The sequence below is a fragment of the Panthera pardus genome, unplaced genomic scaffold (genome assembly GCF_024362965.1).
Source record: "Panthera pardus isolate Hobbes unplaced genomic scaffold, ASM2436296v1 HiC_scaffold_6, whole genome shotgun sequence".
NCBI lineage: Eukaryota > Metazoa > Chordata > Mammalia > Carnivora > Felidae > Panthera > Panthera pardus.
In genome coordinates, this window is record NW_026526991.1 from 65,796,086 (window position 1) to 65,814,879 (window position 18,794).

Below are 18,794 nucleotides of genomic sequence, written 5' to 3' on the forward strand. Positions count from 1 at the left end.
GAGTCCAAAGGAGAATCATTAGGTGTGGGAGATGAGAATCTAGAAGAATGCTAATAGCAGAGCCACTAACAGAAACAAGATTGGGAGAGAAGCCTGGGTTGTTACCGATGGGATGGAAGGAGAAAAAGGAATGAGTACAGTATTGGGTGTGTTGATCTGAGGTGCTGGTCAAACATGTAGGTGGAGATACCAAGTAGGCAGTTGTATCTAGAGTTTGTGAGGGCATTCAGAGCTCAACTGCATCAAATACCAGAGAGATGCTAAAGAGGACAATGGAAAGACGCCTGGATGGCTCAGTTGGTTAATCGTCCACACTTTTGATTTTGGCTCAGGTCATGATCTCACGTGAGATTGAGCCCCACGTCGGGCTCTGTGCTAACAGCCCAGAGCCTGCTTGGGATTCTCTCTCTCCCTCTTTCCCTCTCTCCCCATCCCGTACTCTTGCTCTCTCTCTCTCAAACATTGAAGAAGACAAGGCACCAAGAAATGACCCAAGAATTTGGTGACTTTGAGCTCACTGATAACTTTTTGAGGGAGCAGAATTCAGATGCCAAGGCCTGAGTGGGCAGTGAGGGTTTGAATCATGCAGAAGGGGACTGATTGCATTGCCCGAAATAATTTAAAACCCCTCTTAAAAACTGAAGTCCCTTGGGGTGCCTGACTGGCTGATATTGGGGTTGAGTTCAACCCCCACATTGGGCAAGATAAATAAAAATAAAAACTGAGGTCTTTGCATAAACAAAAGGGAGCTGCCCTTTTGACAAACCTGTTGATGAAGGGAGGAAGGAGATGTTGGTGTCAGGAGAAGATCAGGGATTCACCCTATCCTTACAGGAAAATATCTCCTGACTCTGAAATTAACTTGCCAAAGGACAGGGAGATGGGACAGCTAGCTACCTGTCTCCTTTTGGATATATGACCTCCAGAAATTAAAGCTGAAGGGTTGGAGGTGGGAGAGAGATGCCATCTCTAACAACTGCTGGGGGGATGGGGGGCAGCCAGACACTGCCAGGACAGGTGTGAAGAGACCTATCTTAAGAGTAAAGAGCAGAGAACAAACACGCTGGACTCAGGCAATAATGGGTTTGAATCTTGTCTCTGTCGCCACCTAGCTAGAAGACCTTGGGCAAGTTACTTAACCTGAGCACCCAGCTCCTCGTCTGTAAAATGGAAACAATTATGCCTACCTTTCAGGGTGGTTTTGAGAATTACAGACAAGTGACTGGCACACAATAGGTCATCGTAAGTGGGTGCTATTCAGTGATCCAGCCCCTCACTAAGGGACAGAACGGCAAACGGAGGGGTCAAAATCCGCAACCTCACGATCTTAGAGGGTAGGGAGGGCTCCCAGCGGCCTCCTCCCTCCAGGAGGTGGGGACAAGGTGGAGGAAGGGCTACTGGAGGAGGAGCTGGCGCGTTGCTACCCGCCCCGTCCCGTCCAGTCCAGCCTGGGCGCCGAGGGAACCCGCTGTCCTAGCCGCCGCCACCCGAACAGCCTGTCCTGGTGCCCCGTGCCCTGCCCCGCGTCCAGTCATGACCCTGCGCCCCTCCCTACTCCCGCTCCGTCTGCTGCTGCTGCTGCTGCTCAGTGGGGCGGTGTGCTGGGCTGAGGCTGGGTTCGAAACCGAAAGTCCCGTCCGGACCCTCCAAGTGGAGACCCTGGTGAGGAGAGAGTGTCCTGGGGCTGCGGGAGCTGGGCCGGGGGAGGGAATGAAGGGGTCTAAACAAACCTGGGAGCGGGTAGGCGAGCAAGTGTGGGAACTGAGTTGGGGGGTGGGTACCGGGTCTAGGGACAGGAACGGACCTTTGGAGGATCCTGCGTGACTCCTGTAGTCCGATCATAGGTGGAGCCCCCTGAGCCTTGCGCGGAGCCCGCTGCCTTTGGAGACACGCTGCACATACACTACACGGTGAGGGATCTGGGGGGCCGGGGCGGGGCCTGGGAGGGGGCGGCGCCCTGCTGGAACACGTCAGCGTTGGCTGGGACACGTGGCAAGCGGTTCGGGAGTAAGTTGGGGCTCTGGGGTCGTCGAGCACGTGGCGGGGGGGGGGGGGGTGGGGGGGGAGGGGCGCTCTTCTTCCCGGCCCATTTCCCCTCCCAGCTCTTCCGCCAGTTCCGCCCCGGTGTGGGGAAGAGTAGGGTGGGGAGATCTCCGAGAAGTGCCAGCCCTTCGGGGCTTCCTGTTGCTTTCTGCCCTGAGGGGAATGCTGGGCTGCAGCTGCCAGGGGGTTGCCGCCCGGCCGCTGCTGCCCAGGGGCGCAGGTGTGTGTGGTGTGCGCCTGCTGAGAGAGAGGTACTAGGTGTGCGCTCTTGCTGCTGTCTCCCCCCAGGGCAGCTTGGTAGATGGACGCATTATTGACACTTCCCTGACCAGAGATCCTCTGGTTATAGAACTTGGCCAAAAGCAGGTGATCCCAGGTATGTGACCTGCGCCTCCCATTTTACGTCTCCTAACTTAAGCTTTCCTTAGCCTCTTCAATCTCTAAGTTACCTTGGAAGTGCCCCCACGACTCTCCCAGTCACGTCCTCAGGTTCAAACCCCACTTCTAACACTGCTTTTTGCCTCACACCCCACTGGCAACCCGGCAGTTGAGAAATGGGGAGCTCAGTTGAGGGTCAAAGGGAGCCTTGGGATTTGGGGAATGTAGGTAGCTTCCTGTTCAGTTGTGTCTTCTTCCTCAAGGTCTGGAGCAGAGCCTTCTAGACATGTGTGTGGGTGAGTATCTGGGCAGGGGCGGGCTTGGGTACCCCCTTAGCATGGGTGGAGGTTTACTTTGCTATCCTTGCTCCTAGAGGGGGCAGAAGAATGTGGATAAAGGCTTTGCACTGGGCAGGTCCAGGTCATTGGGACCCCTAAGGGCTTCCAAAGCCACTTTGCCTATCTGGCTGTGGGTTTTGTTGGAGGAGTTGAGGCATGTGGAGGACCTTTCCTGGTCAACCTACTGAGTGCTCAGTGGGAAAGTTCATGTTTTGGGGTGAATATCCAGAGAGTTTTGCTGGTGGGGCTTCAGATGGATTGAGGCCACTGGCCCACCTGGTCCCACCTCTAGCTGTGATTCACATTCCTTCCATCAGAGAGAAGCGAAGGGCAATCATTCCTTCTCACTTGGCCTATGGAAAAAGGGGATTTCCACCGTCCATCCCAGGTAATCTGACTAGGCCTCTCTCTCAGGTAATCCAAATACCCAGTCCCTCAGAGCTACAAGGAGCTGTACACTTTGTCTGGAGCTTGAGAAGGTCTAAACCCAGGTTGCTGAAAAGGACAGGGGCGGCCAGGGACTCCTGCAGGGCCACTGTTTTCCTCTTCAGGTCACCAACAGGGACTAGAGACATATAACCTGTTAGGCCACCTGGCTTGCCCTCTAGCAGACAGCAACTTTATAGGGAGGAGACACCTGCTTGAACCACTTGGGTCTGTTGCCTGTGCTACCCCTTTCAGAACTCTAGACCTTTCTCCTGCCGCTTCTCCACAACTCCAACCTGTGTCATTTGTGCAACTGGCATGGCTTCTCACCACACCTCTACCCTTCCTTTCAGCCTCCATCAGGAAAGAGACAGTAAAAATAATCACAGTCAAGTAACCCCTCCTTTCAGCCTCCATCAGGAAAGAGACAGTAAAAATTATCACAGTCAAGTAATTCAACACAAAGCAAAACAAAAAACAACTTGTAAAAGGCAAGCCTACCCTATAACTTCAAAAGCCATCACAGGTCACTGCTGATATCTATACCTGAAGATCTGAGACTGGACAGATTTCCTAAGATGCAGATCTCTTGCTTTGGGTTATAACAAATGCTCTATTGGCTAAAAGGTTTTGTCCTTCAGAGTATTAGTATAAAAGTTCTTATCCTAGTTACAACTGAGAGGGAAAACCGGAAAGAGGGTCATGGACTAAAGAGAAACTCTTTTACCCGAAGCTCTTTAATCTCCCCATTTCCAGTGTTTGTATTTCTCCCCTGACTCACCCCTGTTCATTCCCTGGCTCCTTACTTCTTAAGCCACCTCCTTCCTCTCCAGCTCTTATGTTGAAACATCTATGTTTTCTTAGTAACAGTCACATCAGTGTGCTCATTAGTTGGTGCAATTTTAAAACATCTAGGTTAAATTCAATTAATTTCAGGCCTGCAAAGATTCTGTCGATGTGGCTGTTTGGAAATGGAGTCATTAGTATAGAGGTTCTCTCGCTTATAAATGGAGAACACCCTGTGGGAAGTTTCCCCGTGCTATCAAAAACCTGTCCCTGAACGCAAGCCACACTTGTAGATTTGGGGCGAACATAACTACCAATAGACTCTGTTTATAACTTTTCTCTACTTTTGTCTAGAGGAACTCAACACATTTAAATCTTGCCAGCTTCATAGTTGTTGCTCTGGTGTGGCCTGCCCTTCCCCTGCTTTCATTTAGATTCTGAGCCCTGGATAAAATGCAGAGATTCTAACCCTCACCTCCTCTCTGCCTCCAGCGGATGCAGTGCTGCAGTTTGATGTGGAGCTGATTGCACTGATCCGAGCCAACTACTGGCAAAAGCTGGTGAAGGGCATTTTGCCTCTGGTAGGCATGGCCATGGTGCCAGCCCTCCTGGGCCTCATTGGGTATCACCTATACAAAAAGGCCACCAGACCTAAAGTCTCCAAAAAGAAGCTCAAGGAAGAGAAACGAAACAAGAGCAAAAAGAAATAATAAATAATTTTTAAAAATTTCTTTGTATTCTTCACCTGATACTTTCTGGGGCTACTTCTGTAAGTGGGAATGAGGAAAAGGGATGGGGAAAAAGGCATTCTGAGTTGGATCTTGCCTGACGGGGTGTTTGGAGGCTTTGGATCACCTCTGCCTCTGCCTCTTCCTCCCGTCCTAACTTCCTGCCAAGGACCTGCTCTTGAGTCTTCCCATAGGATCTGTACCTCCCGAAGGTATGGGTGTTGGCCCCCACAGTGCCCAGACTTCCAAGAAGCAATGCTTCCTGGAGCAATGAGCCTCTGATATTTGCCTAGCTATTAGCTCCACTCTGTGGGGCCACTGTATTCCTAGTGTCTTCCAGTTAGACTGCTCTGTTCAATATGGGGAAAATATAAAGAGCTCACAAACCCCATGCAAAATTTTAATAGCAAAGTCCTTGGGTCTCTCAAACAATCATTTGGGATTTGAAAAGAGATTTACTCCTTGTATCACAGGATATGGGAGATCACGTGGGCTGCCTCAATGATGTTGTAAGTGGTTGGAGGTTGCTTGTCACCTGGCTGGGTGGTCGGTGTGGACAACGGCTGGGGTAAGTTGCTTCGATGGTTGACGATAAAGAGTGGGTTGAGCTGGCTCAGCACTTCATCACTCACCGAGATGCCATCCAAGTACTGCTTCAGCATCTCTCGCAACTTGCCGTTGATTTCTAACAACTGGGCGCGTCTCTGCTGGAGGCTCAGTTGTTCTAGTTTTACTTTGTTGTACCTTTTCCAGAAATTCTCCATCCCTGTATAGTTCACGATCACCTGGGAGTTGAGTTAAAGGGACAAGGTATGTGGTGGGGCCCATTAGCAAATGTAGCCCAGTGGCCCATCATCTCCAACCTTGGGTGATGGCCTCTGGGGCCCTAGGAACTTTACCTTTGAGAGCTCCTCAGTAAGCTCCTCTCGGTAAATTTCTTCTATCTCCGCCTGCTCCTTGGGAGTCAATACTGACGAATAGAAAGGTAGCACTTTTTCTTCCTCTGTTTCAAATTTCCTACATATTTCAGCAAGTTTCAGGATCTTTTCACCCTATCGGAAGCAGGAAGAGACCTTTTATTAGGAAAGGGGGTGGGGAGGGGAAATAGTGGAGTTGGTTCCCCTGCTTGAACCCAGGGAAGTATTCATCCAAATGTGACATGAGAGTAATAAATACATCTAACAGGCTCTTCACTAGGTGCCAAGCACTATTCCAAGTATTTATATACTTGGAATATATATACACATATACATATATATATATATGTGTGTGTGTGTGTGTGTATACATAAATGTGTATATATATGTGTGTGTGTGTGTGTGTATATATATATACATGTATATATATATACACATATATATGTATTTTTTTTTTTTGAGAGAGAGAGAAAGCAAGCAGTGCAGGGCCAGAGGGAGAGGGAAAGAATCTTAATCAGGTTCCATGCCCAGCATGAGCCCAATGTGGGGCTCCATCTCCTGACCGTGAGATCATGATGTGAGCCGAAATTAAGAGTCGGACGCTTAACTAACTGAGCCACCCAGGCACCCCTTAATTCATTTAACTTAAAATGTGAGGGGGGGCACCTGGGTGGCTCAGTTGGTTAAGTTTCTGACTTCGGGTCCGGTCATGACCTCGTGGTTCATGGGTTTGAGCCCCACATTGGACTGTCAGCACAGAACCTGCTTTGGACCCCCTGTTCTCCACCCTCCTCTGCCCCTCCCCTGCTTGTGCTCTCTCTCTGTCTCTGTCAAAATAAATAAATAAGCTTTAAAAATAAAATAAGGTAAAATAAAATGTGAGAGGGGAGGAAACATGGAATAAAAAAGGTACTCAGGCAGGAAGCAGGAGAAAGCCCTCTACCTTTCTCAAACCTGTTTCACTTCACAGGAGCCAAGTTTCTTGGTTTTGTTTTGACTGACCTTTCCCCTTCGTTACCTTATCAACAATCTTTCTCAGGGCCTTGAGGGTGGCATTACTTTCCAAAGTAAGTTTGACCAAGTTTTCCTGTGATATTTCCCGTGCGTGACTCCTTTGGGCCTTAAGTTTTCGCAGTTGTGCAAGGACCAGCTCCTTGTCCTTACGAATGTACTGGTTCCGGTCTTCATTCTCATGGCTGTGCACCATGATCTTGCCTCTTAAAATAATTATGGAGTCCTGGAGGAACAGAATAGATTAGAGTAAACTCTTGCCTGGCTGAAGGTCTTCAATGAGACGGGCAAAAGGACCATCTGGGGACTGAAATCCAGGGATATCATCTTTCCCCAGCCAGGGGTCCAGTAGAAATTGGGGGATGAATAGGGGATAACGGAGCAGTGAAAGCAGTATTTCCAGTTGGCTGCACTAACCTGTAATTTCTGTATTTTTTTCATCTGTGCTTCAATCTCTTTGGAGCTTCTTTCATCTTTCACCTTCAGAGTCTCAAAGGCAATCTTTTGATCCTCTGTGGCATCAGTATAATTCTTGAGTGCATCCTGGAACCTTCTCCACAGATCTTCTACTGTATTCTCCAGGTGCAGTCTTAGAAAATGCTTCTCTTCTAAATTCTAGGAAGTGGTGCCAAAATAGCCAGTGCTTGGAATTACCCTATTAGTGCCCTTTTACTGCCTCCAGCAACCTCATCCTCTTCAATTGTTTGTAACATAGTAGGGTGCAGAGGTCGCCAATGAAAATGCCTACAAAGACCAGGCAGATGTTATAAATATGTGCTGTATGCTAGATGAGGCCTGCGGTGAACCAGAGAGGAAATGCTCCACGGGGGGTTGGGAGTAGTGGCCTATCTGCTCGGCTTCACATGAATGTCCCCATTTGGAAATGTGGCCCAGTGTTACCAGATCTTTTCTCAAGGCAAGCTAAATTTAGGATTTTTATGTGAAACCTTTCAATTTTTAAATGTAGGAAGCTTATTTTGAAATTTACAAGGGCACCTGGGTGGCTCAGTCAGTTGAGTGTCCGACTTCAGCTCATGTCATGATCTCGTGGCTTGTGGGTCCAAGCCCCGCATCGGGCTCTGTGCTGATAGCACAGAGCCTGGGGCCTGCTTTGGATTTTGTGTCTCCCTCTCTCTCTGCCCCTCCCTGACTCACTCTCTCTCTCTCTCTCTCTCTCTCTCAAACATTAAAAAACTTTTTTTTTTAATTTACAAAACATTGTGGGGCAAAATAAAAACAAAGAACCCCATGCCCAAACCCAGGTCTGCAGGATAGCTAACTTTGTAGCCTCCAGGATGGTGGAAAGCACTTTGGGGCCAAGGGCAGAACTGGATTCTCCTCCTGGCTGTACCACAAAGCAGCAGCATAACTTTGGTGGGTCATTTTACTTCTTTGGGCCTCAGTTTCTTTCACAGATCACCCCTGTGATTTGTCTCTTGACTGTTGATTAGGGGTCTCTACGAGCTCCAGTGGCCTTGAGCATTTTTTCTCCCTTCTCTCCCAGCTCTTGCCCAGCTGCTCTCCCTCCATACCTTGTTTTTGAGATCATCCCACATGCTCTGGAACTCCAGCTTACTTTCATACTCAGAATCTATATAGTTCTGCTCCATGGCCATGAAGACATCTTGTAGGTAGTGAATCTCTTTTTCATGCTGGTCAATAATTGTCTTCCTGTGGGAGATAAGACACTGTCCCTGCACTGAGGGATAAAGCATATGGACCAATAATGACAACTCAAAGCAGTATGTGATAAAACTGTACAAATAGTATAAATTCCTAGGTAAACAGAGAGAGGGTGGGCCCTATTCTTTTTAGGATCAGAAAGAATGAATAAGATTGTTTTGATTTTTGAGCAGGCAGTCCATTTATATGATACAACAAGTGAAAAAGTACAAAAGATTTCAGTGAGAAGTCTCCATCCCATCCCTGATCCCTACCAGATGGGTTGGATTTTGACAGCTGAAAGTAGGTGGTGAGGGTGTTACAGATAGGGACCTAGCATGGCTGTAGGGAAGCTAAATCCACAAGCTTAAACACGTGTTAGTTTAGAAGGAACTTAGGAGAGGGGCACCTAGGTGGCTCAGTCGGCTAACTGTCTGACTCTTGATCTCAGCTCAGGTCTTGATCTCAGGGTTGTGAGTTCAAGCCCCATGCTGGGCTCCGCACTGGGGGTGAAACCTACTTAAAAAAAAAAAGAAAAGAAAAAGAAGGGACTCAGGATCTCTGCTGGGGTCATATCATAAGCAAGGTGGGATGCTCCATGGTGCTGGCTTATAGATAGCTCCTTGACACAGGCTCTGCATACTCTCCTGGACTCAATCCCTCAGTCCTCTTAGGCCCCCATACCTTTCTGTCTCAAACTCTTTGGTTAGGGCCTCCAGCTCCATGTTGTAACTTTCCTCCAGGAGGCTGAGCCGGCTTCTCTGCAGGGCTAAAAGCTGATCGATGCTGTGCAGGTGGCTGCGCAGGGCATGGGCGTACTGCTCCTCGGCTTCTGACAGGTCCGTGGCTAAAGACTGGGTAGGAAACAGGGAGTTACCATTTTGGCTGAATGGCATCCGTGTGAGAAAATAAAAATGTATTCAGCTGGTCAGCTGGATGGCACGAACGGCATTTTCCCCTAGCTCCTGATGCCAGCTCTTTGGTGCCAAGGGTGCTGTTCTCCCACTCATGAATAGAAAGTAAGAGTGACATCCGGGAACCCCAGGTAGCCTGCCAGTGTCTCCTAGGGACAACAGACATTTACAGTGAGGCTCCAAGATGTGAGGCAGAAGAGAAACAAGTAGAACCAAGGGTATCTTGTCATACAACATAGCAAAGCAGCTACAGAAGACCAATAGGGTCACGTCAAAGGGATTCAGGAGCCCGACAGAAGTGGCTCCCCGTGGCAGAGGACGTCTTCTAAAGATGCGCACAGCAATATCTCCTATCCTACGATCTGCAATGTGACCTTGCCACTCCTCCAGCAGGAGGTATTATCTTCTTCCATCTCCTTGAATTTGGGCAGACACCGTCACTACTTGGACCATGAGAACATGGTGGAAATGACACTGCGCCAGTTCCAGGCATAGCCCTTACATGGCCTGGCAGCTTCTGCTTCCTGCCCCTTGGAATGCTTGTTCTTGGGACACTCCCTCCAGGGACCCGCCATCACGTTGTGAGAAGGGCAGTGCCCTGGAAGGGGCCACGTTAAGGCATTCTGGTCAGCAGTTCAGCTGAGCTCCCAGCTGACTCTCTGAATCAACCGCCAGCCACCTTAGACATCCAGCCCAGTCCAGCCTTCAGAAGATTGTAGCCCCAACCGACATCTGACTGAAAACTGTAGGGGAGATACCGAGCAGGAACCACCTGGGTGAACGAAGTCAACGGATCGTGAGAAATAATAAAAGAAATTGTTCTAAGTCACTGATTTAGGAGTGGTTTGTTATGTAGTAATAGATAGCTGGAACACTTCCACTGGCGAGAAAGGGGACAGTGTGAGCATCAATAAGGATAAAAACTATGATGAACTGAAAAGGTATCAATTATCTTTGATTATGAATTCATAAGCATACTTAAAAAAATGGTTACTTTGGAGGATACCAGACAACCCATTCCTTTTTTAATTGTTTTAATGGCGTTTAAAGGGCAGAGAAAGAATTAAGCATTTATGCTACCTTTATTATATAAGCTGTACCTCTTGGTCACTGAATGGTAAATGACAGAGGTATCTCTTTATAGAAATATTCAAGCTAATAAATGAAAAAGGAATGACATTATTAGAAAATCAGCATTTTGTAACCCCCAGTGAATTAAGAGAGAAACAACAAATGCTAACTTCACAAAAAGAGGGGCACCTGGGTGGCTCAGTCTATCGAGGACCCAACTCTTGATTTTGGCTCAGGTCACGGTTCGTGAGATCGAGCCCTGCGTTGGGCTCTGCGCTGACAGTGCAAGTCTGTTTGGGATTCTCTCTCTCTGCCCCTCCGCTCACATGCGCACGCGCTCTCTCTCTCTCAAATAACCATTTTTAAAAAATCACAAGAAGAGATTACCAGATGCATGTGCTTCCTGGATGGAAGAATACAACACATCTAAACTAGATCTAATTACAAGATACAGGAAATACAGAAAACAAAATAACATGTTACACTATAATACAGAATACTATGCAATTGTTTAAAGAAAAGAGAGAGAGAGAAGCTCTTTATGGACTAATGTGGAATAGTCCCTGGGATATATTGCTCAGTGAAAAAGGGGCAAAACAGGATGTAGGACTATCATTTGTACAAAAAAAATGTTTACTCGTGGGGCGCCTGGGTGGCTCATTCGGTAAGCATCTGACTTCAGCTCGGGTCACGATCTCGTGGTTCGTGAGTTTGAGCCCCACACTGGGCTCCGTGCTGACAGCTCAGAGCCTGGAGCCTGCTTCAGATTCTGTGTCTCCCTCTCTCTCTGCCCCTCCCTCCCTCTCTCTCTGTCAAAAATAAACATAAAAAAAAAAAGTTTACTCATGAAATTAAAATGATTAAGGCACTAGGTGGCTGGAAGTCACTGGTGGTAGAGGACTTTTCTTTCACTTTATTTTTTGAATTTTCAATAATGAGTGAAATGCCGATTCGAAAAAGTAAAACAAATTACAATTAAAGTGAATGAAACACGAAAAGGATTTAGTAAGTGCCCACATGATCCAGGCACCTTGAGTCATGCACTGTAAGCTGCCACAGCCTCTATGCAAAGCTGGCTCTTACCTTGTATGTTTGGGATGAGAAAGGGTCTTATGGAATAGGTGCTGATAATGGAGGCCTCTTCACTCACTCAACAGATAATTACTGAACCTGTCATGTACCGGCACCGTGCTGGAGGCCAAGGATTCAGGGATGAAAAGACATGCATATTGCCCCCAAAGGAGCTCGCAGTCGTGTAGTAGGAAAGGTGTTATATAAACAGAAAATTACAGTGTAACATGGAAATTGCTATGAGGTCGATGATGCACCTGTGACAGTGGGATATAAAAGGCTGAGTGCCTGTGTCTAAGAGCACAGGGGGAGGCTTCACAGGACACATGTCATTTGTATCACTCCTGAAGGAGGAGTGAGAGTTTGCCAGGAAGACTGAAGAGATGGGGAAAAGAGAATTCCAAATAGAGGGAACAGCATGTGCAAAATCACAGGTAAGAAAAAAGGAAAGGTACAGGCAGAGGCCAGAACACGTAGGGCTTTGATGTTTTTTTCCCTGGAGTTTGGATTTTTTTCTGTGGAAGAAAGAAGCCACTAAAATTTAAGCAGTGGAGTACCAGGATCGGATTTTTGTTTCAAAAAGATAATCCCGGGGCACCTGGGCAGCTCAGTTGGTTGAGCGTCAGACTTTGGCTCAGGTTATGATCTTGCAGTTCGTGAGTTCGATCCCCACATCAGGTTCACTGCTGTCAGTGCAGAGCCCGCTTCAGATCCTCTGTCCCCCTATCTCTGCCCGTCCCTCGCTTGTGCTCTCTTTCTCAAAAATAAATGAACATTAAAAAATAAATAAATAAAAAGATAATCCTGGTAGTTGTGTAGACAGTCACCTGGAGGTGGCTGGGCATGAAAGGCTAGAAGATAGGGGCCTAGTGCCACAGTCCATATGAGAGAAAGTGCCCAGGTCTAAACTGCAGCAGGACAGGGGAGAAGGAGAGCAGGATATGGCTTTGAAAAGTACTTCAGCAGAAGATTTATACAAAACTTAGTGAAAGAAGTCAGGAATGGAGGCAAACCCTAGGACGATTCCCGGATTTCTCTGTTGAGTGGTTTAGTGAATGGCAGGGACCACCTGAATAGAGAGTAAGGAAGACCGGACTGTGGAAAAATTGCTCTGGGCCTGCCCAGGGAAGGGGGAACTCCTTAGTTCAGTTGTGAGGACAATGCAACAGCCAGGAACGGATAGCTAGGAATCTTGAATAGAAGGATGTGGAATTCATGAAAGGAATCCAGACTGGTGTTACAGACCAGGAAGTCACTGACATAAAAGCGGTATTTAAAACCAGGGTATTGTGTACGACTGTCTAGACCCTAGATACCCGGTTAAAGGGTGAGATGGCCAGACTCAGAAACCTGGGAGATGCTCAAGTTCAGGAGATGGAGAGAGGAAGATAAAGTCACCAAGGGGACTGGATGTATATATCCCAGAAGCAGGAGAGAAACCATGAGAGAATGGTGTCATGGAAACCAAAGGGGAGTTTCAAGAAGGAAGGCATGACCAAGAGTATCAGCGCCACAGAGAAGTCAGGTTAGGTGATGACGAAATGATGAACAGTGGCCATGATTTGGGGCCTGGTAGTCTTTACAAGAGCAGCTTCCTAGGGAAGGATGGAAATCAGATGTGGGATGCCGGATAAATGAGAAGTGAAGTGGAGATAGCAGGTGAGGATCACTAACATTTGCACATTTAACATGTGTAGGTTCGGTTATTCAGGAATGACCCTGAAGGCGCGTAATATTAGCAATATGTGATTTACCTAAGTCAAGGACTGTAATCGTTTGCTACAAAGCTGGAAGCTAATTGATGGAAGGGGGAGCCTGGCCACTGCTCAGCATCCCTAAATGAACCCTGCTGGTTCTCCTCTCAGCAGGTATTTGATAACTCCCAGTAAGTGTCGGAAGAAGTCACGTAAAAAGCCATAAGGTAGGGGGCGCCTGGGTGGCTCAGTCAGTTAAGTGTCCGACTTTGGTTCAGGTCATGATCTCGCGGTTCACGGGTTTGAGCCCTGCATGGGCTCTCTGCTGTCAGCACAGAGCCTGCTTCAGATCTTCTGTCCCCCTCTCTCTTCCCCTCCCCACCCTCAAAAATAAATAAACATTTAAAAGAAGGCCATAAGGTATAACTGGTGGGGTGAGGAATTCTAATGTATAATGGTTTTTATAAATCTGGAGACTCCTAATGTGTATCGCTTGAAGCTTGCCCAGGCCTACCAATTTTTTTTTCCCCCAAGAGTTAGGCTGTGAAGGAGAGATGTGTGTTTTCAAGAGGGGGCATGCCAGGCTGACAATGTATATTTTGCTCTTATGTGGGATTTCTGTTGTTGTTTTCAGATAGAAAAGTCTAAGTAAGAGTCAGTAAACAGAGGTTAAAAATAGGATAAAAGAAGGGATATAGCAAAATCCCTTAGAAAAAAGGATGGTATGTGGGGCGCCTGGGTGGCTCAGTCGGTTAAATGTCTGACTCTTGATTTTGGCTGAGGTCATGATCTCATGGTTTGTGGGTTCGAGCCCCCTGTGGGGCTCTCTGCTGACAGCATGGAGCCTGCTTGGGACTCTCTCTCCCTCTCCCTCTGCCCCTACCCCACTCGCTCAATGCAGATGTTGTCTTTCTCTCTCTCAAAAATAAATAAATAAAATTAAAAAGAAAAAAGATGATATGGACTCAACTCAAGAATCGTCCAAGAGCATAAGGATGGTTGAGTTGCTTAGAGATCCAGAACTACTCTTACCCATGGGGATCTCAATCTCATCCAAGGCCACTGACCTTGAATCAAAGAGGCCCAACAGAATTTGGTTAAATAAAGCACTGGAGTGGGAATCAAGAAACTCATGCTCTGGTTCCAGCTCTCTCACTGACTAGCTGTGTCACCTTGGGCAAGTCCGTTCCCTTCTCTGGAATTGAGTCTTCTCACATTGAAATGAAGACACGGGGCTAAGTTTAAGTCACTGGGTGATGTCTGCTGTGCCTTACAACTCTAATATTGTATAGTGCTGGTTTTAGGCAGTAGATAATCAAGGAAAATGGCTATGCTGAGGGGGTGGGGAGAGGGATGACAGCCCAGTATTCTGTTTTTCATTTCAGTGAAAACTGGTATTACCAATAGCCGGCTTCATCACGGCCTGCATCTTGTAAGGGCTTTAAGACTGATAAATAAATGGGGGGGCCTGGGTGACTCAGTCGGTTAAGCAACTGATTCTGGATATCAGCTCAAGTCACGATCTCACAAGGATCATGGTTGGTGAGATGGGGTTCTGGGCGGGGCTCTGCACTGACAGTGAGGAGTCGGCTTGGGATTCTCTCTCCCCCTCTCTCTCCAAATAGATAAAAATTTAAAAAACTGTTAAAATAAAAGATGGACAAATGAATTCAGTAGGCCCATTGTATTAAGAGGTCAGGGCAGCCAGGTTCAAGTGTTTCGTTGGGAAGAGTGCCTACCTTGATGACACTGTCCTTGCAGTCCACCACTCGTTCAAACGTTTGGCTGAGGATCTCAATGTCCTTATGCAGCTCTCTGGTCTTGACTTCCCTAAGGACAGTTCTCCACTGTGTGTTAATCTTGTAAAGGTTCAGAGCACTGTTGTGCTCTTCCTTGGCCAGCTTGTCCTGTGTGAAGGAATAAATACACCCCCAGGAGGTCAGGGCCTAAAGCCCTGTTACAGTAAAATGAACAAGATTACTTTTTAATTAATTAATTAATTAGTTAATTAAAAAGGGGCGCCTGGGTGACTCAGTCGGTTAAGCATCTGACTCTTAATTTCGGCTCAGGTCATGATCTCATGGTTCATGGGTTGGATCCCTGAATAGGGATCATGGTGGAGCTCGGAACCTGCTTGGGATTCTGTCTCCCTCTTGCTCTCTCTGCCCCTCCCCCACTCAACCTCCCCCCCCCCCCCCAAATAAATAAACTTTGAAAAAACAAACAAGATCACAGTTTGTCAACCGACACCTTACCTTTTGTCTTTTTCTAAGGGACCAAATTTCCTGATGACTAACACTCAGGGAATTCCCATTCTCGTTTTGGGGATAGTCTGAAGTAAGACAGGAACAGCCTGATGGCACTTTAGGGAGGGCAAGGGTGAATTTCCTTCAAGTGAAGACATCAAAGCAGGATGTTGTTTGTAATGACATATCTCCGGGGAGTATATCAGAATTTCAGACAAGCTCGGACAGCTAATAGCACCTACTGTCCTGGTCTGGGGCTCAGTTGTGACATTAACCTCCTTACCATTTGACCCCTCCGTACTTCACAAAGAACTGGTTCCTTCCCCGACAATGTTGCCAGAAATCTAAGTATATTTGGGTCTCAAGGTTTCCGGAGGAGAGGAAGCCAGCATGAAAATGAGGCTGCCGCAACGAGAGGACCAAGGCAACAGGGCTGGTGTAGGGAGTGGGTGGGGTTGGGCAGAGAGTAATGCATGAAGCCATCACCTTCAAGAACTGGCTCAGGAGCCTCTCTTTCTTCTTGGCCATTTCCTCCTCTGCCAGCAACTTCTGCTGAAACAGAAGCAACTGTTCCTCATCCGACAGGGGCATCTTGGCCTTTTTCCCTTTCTTAGACATAGCTGGGCGGGGGACCGTGTCTAAGCAACGATCCTCGGTCTGCTTTGGAGAGCTTTATAGGAGGTAGGAGGAAAGTACCCCAGGACAGGGCCTTCTGAACTACCCCTGCATGGTAGCGGGGACCTTAGATCTCAGTCTTTCCGCAAGACAGAGAGCGCCTGGGATCTTGGTGAGGCTGGGATCTGGAGTTAAAAGACGCATATCCGTTTCCTAGCAACGGGGCTGTCACTAAGATGGCGTTGTGAAAGGCTAGGAGTAGGGACCCTGGCTTGGAGCGCCGTCTGCTGGCTGGAGGACCGCGGTCAGTTTTTGAGAGATGGTTGTTTTACTTATCAAAAGCCGTAGCCTCCTCACCGAACGTTTTTAAGCCTTTTAAAACCTTGGCGGGGGGGGGGGGGGGGGGGTGGTTTCATAGAGTGGCCATATTTTAGCATACAGATAATAACACATTTTGGAGAGAATGTGGAGAGACCCTTGCACATTGCTGGTAGGGATGTAAAACAGTGCAGCCGCGTTGGAAAACGGTTTGGCAATTTCTTAAAATGTTAAACATACATTTACTGTGTGATCCAGGAATTTCACTCTTACCTATCAATCTAAGAGACGTGGGAATGTATCCACACAAAGACTTGCCCAGAAATGTTCTTAGCAGCAATACTCATAATAACCCAATTGGAAATAACTCAAATGTCCACTGACATGTGAATGATAGACAAAATATGCTCTTTTCATACAATGGAATACTATTCAACAATAAAAATAAACAAATTACGGATGCATACTACCATGTGGATGAACTACAAAAACATGCTCAGTGAAAGGGGCCAGACATAAGAGACTACATATCGTAAGTTTCCAATTATATGAAATATCCAGAAAAGGCAAAGCTAGAACATCAGAAAGTAGACTACAAATTGCTTGGAGGAGGGAGAGGGGAGATTAATATTAAATCTGCATGAAAGATCATATTGGGTTGATGAAAATGTTCCGAAATTGACTTATGTTGGGGGTGGCTGGGTGGCTCAGTCAGTTGAGTGCCCAACTCTTGGTTTTAGCTCAGGTCATGATCCCAGGATTGCGGGATCAAGACCCATGATGGGCTCTGTGCTGACTGTGGAGCCTGCTTGAGTGCTCTCTCTTGCCCCACTCACCACCCCGCCCTTGCCCCTTTCCCCTGTGCTCTCTCTCCTTCTCTCTAAAAAAAAAAAAACAAAAAAAAAACCTAATTTTTAAAAAAATAAATAAAATTGATTTATGTTGGACAACTTGATAAATTTGGTTTAAAAAATCATTGAATTGCTGGGGTGCCTGGGTGGCTCAGTTGGTTAAATGTCTGACTTCTGCTCAGGTCATGATCTCATGGTTTAGGAGTTCGAAACCCCAGGTCGGGCTCTGTGCTGACAGCTCAGAGCCTCAAGCCTGCTTCTGATTCTGTATCTCCATCTCTCTCTGCCCCTCCCCCACTTGTGCTCTGTTTCTCTCAAAAATAAATAAACATTAAAAAATTTTTTTTAATCATTGAATTGTATACTTGAATGGGGTGAATTATTTAATATGCAAAATGTGCCTCAATAAAGTTGTTTCAAACATGAGATATAATGCTTTTATTAGAATTCTCCAGAGAAACAGAATCAATAGGGTGTGTGTGTGTGTGTGTGTGTGTGTGTGTACATCCATCTGATGTTTCAGTCTGAGTCCAAAGGCCAGAAAAGACCTGTGTTCTAGTTCAGCAGTCAAGCAGGAGGAGTTCCATCTAGCTCAGCCATTTTTTTTCTATTCAGGCCTTCAACTGTTTGGATGAGACCCACCCCCAGTAGAGAGGGCAATCTCCTTTCTTTACACAGTCTACTGATTCAAATGTTAATCTCATCCAGAAATACATACCTTCACAGACATACCCAGAATAATGTTTGACCAAATGTCTGGATATCTTGTGGCTCAGTCAAGTTTACATATAAAATTAGGCATCACAAGTCTACCTATTCTCTATTCACATGTCCTTAAACCATATTTAATCTCCAAGTAAAGATAATAACAAGATATAATACTTAAATACAATGATATAAGGTCAATACATCTTATGTTACATGATAAGGCGATAGGAAAGAAAACAAAGATATTTTATTCATTTGTATTTTTAAATATTTTTTCTTTTTTTTTTAAGTTTATTTATTTTGAGTGAGACAGAGAGAGTGTGAGTGGGGAAGGGGCAGAGAGAGAGGGGAGAGAGAGAATCCCAAGCAGGCTCTGCACACGGTCAGTGTGAAAGCCCAAGCCCAATGCAAGGCTCAAACTCACAAAACCGCAAGATCATGACCTGAGCCAAAACCAAGAATCAGATGCTCAACCAACTGAGTCACCAGGTGCTCCGTATTCTTAAATATTAAAAAAAATTTTTTTAATCTTTATTTATTTTTGAGGGACAGAGAGACAGCGTGTGAGCGGGGGGCGGGGGGGGGGGGTGGAACAGAGAGAGAGGGAGACACAGAATCTGAAGCAGGCTCCAGGCTCTGAGCTGTCAGCGCAGAGCCCAATGCGGGGCTCGAACCCACAAACCACGAGTTCATGACCTGAGCTGAAGTAGGACGCTTAACTGACTGAGCCATGGCGCCCCATTTTAAAACATTTTTTTAATGCTTATTTATTTATTTATTTTGAGAGAGTGAGAGCACACCCACACAAGCTGGGGAGGGGCAGAGAGAGAGAAGGAGAGAGAGAGCATCCCAAGCAGACTCAATACTGTCAGTCTGGCCTGATGCATGTGGTGGCATGGGGGAGGCAGGGGCTGGATCCCACCACTGTGAGATCATGACCCCAGCCAGCCAAAATTAAGAGTTGGAGGCTTAACTGACTGAGCCACCCAGGTGCCCCCAAAGATTTTATTTTTATTT

The 18,794-nt window shown here is 46.8% G+C and overlaps 2 protein-coding genes across 2 annotated transcripts; one reads left to right on the forward strand and one right to left on the reverse strand.

Annotated features, from left to right (window-relative positions):
- The first annotated feature begins 492 nt into the window (after positions 1-492).
- FKBP11 (FKBP prolyl isomerase 11) lies at positions 493-4,701 on the forward strand. The gene is made up of 6 exons (XM_053895925.1): positions 493-1,662; positions 1,845-1,910; positions 2,332-2,419; positions 2,685-2,717; positions 3,076-3,147; positions 4,464-4,701. The coding sequence occupies exons 1-6, from the start codon at positions 1,534-1,536 to the stop codon at positions 4,679-4,681; spliced, it is 606 nt and encodes a 201-aa protein (XP_053751900.1). The 5' UTR covers positions 493-1,533; the 3' UTR covers positions 4,682-4,701.
- A 384-nt stretch (positions 4,702-5,085) lies between these two features.
- Positions 5,086-16,115, reverse strand: CCDC65 (coiled-coil domain containing 65). Its single transcript, XM_019419213.2, has 8 exons — positions 15,772-16,115; positions 14,779-14,946; positions 8,974-9,143; positions 8,160-8,298; positions 7,045-7,242; positions 6,635-6,853; positions 5,599-5,751; positions 5,086-5,484 (listed from the first exon to the last, which is right to left on the reverse strand). The coding sequence occupies exons 1-8, from the start codon at positions 15,901-15,903 to the stop codon at positions 5,167-5,169; spliced, it is 1,497 nt and encodes a 498-aa protein (XP_019274758.2). The 5' UTR covers positions 15,904-16,115; the 3' UTR covers positions 5,086-5,166.
- Positions 16,116-18,794: the final 2,679 nt, after the last annotated feature.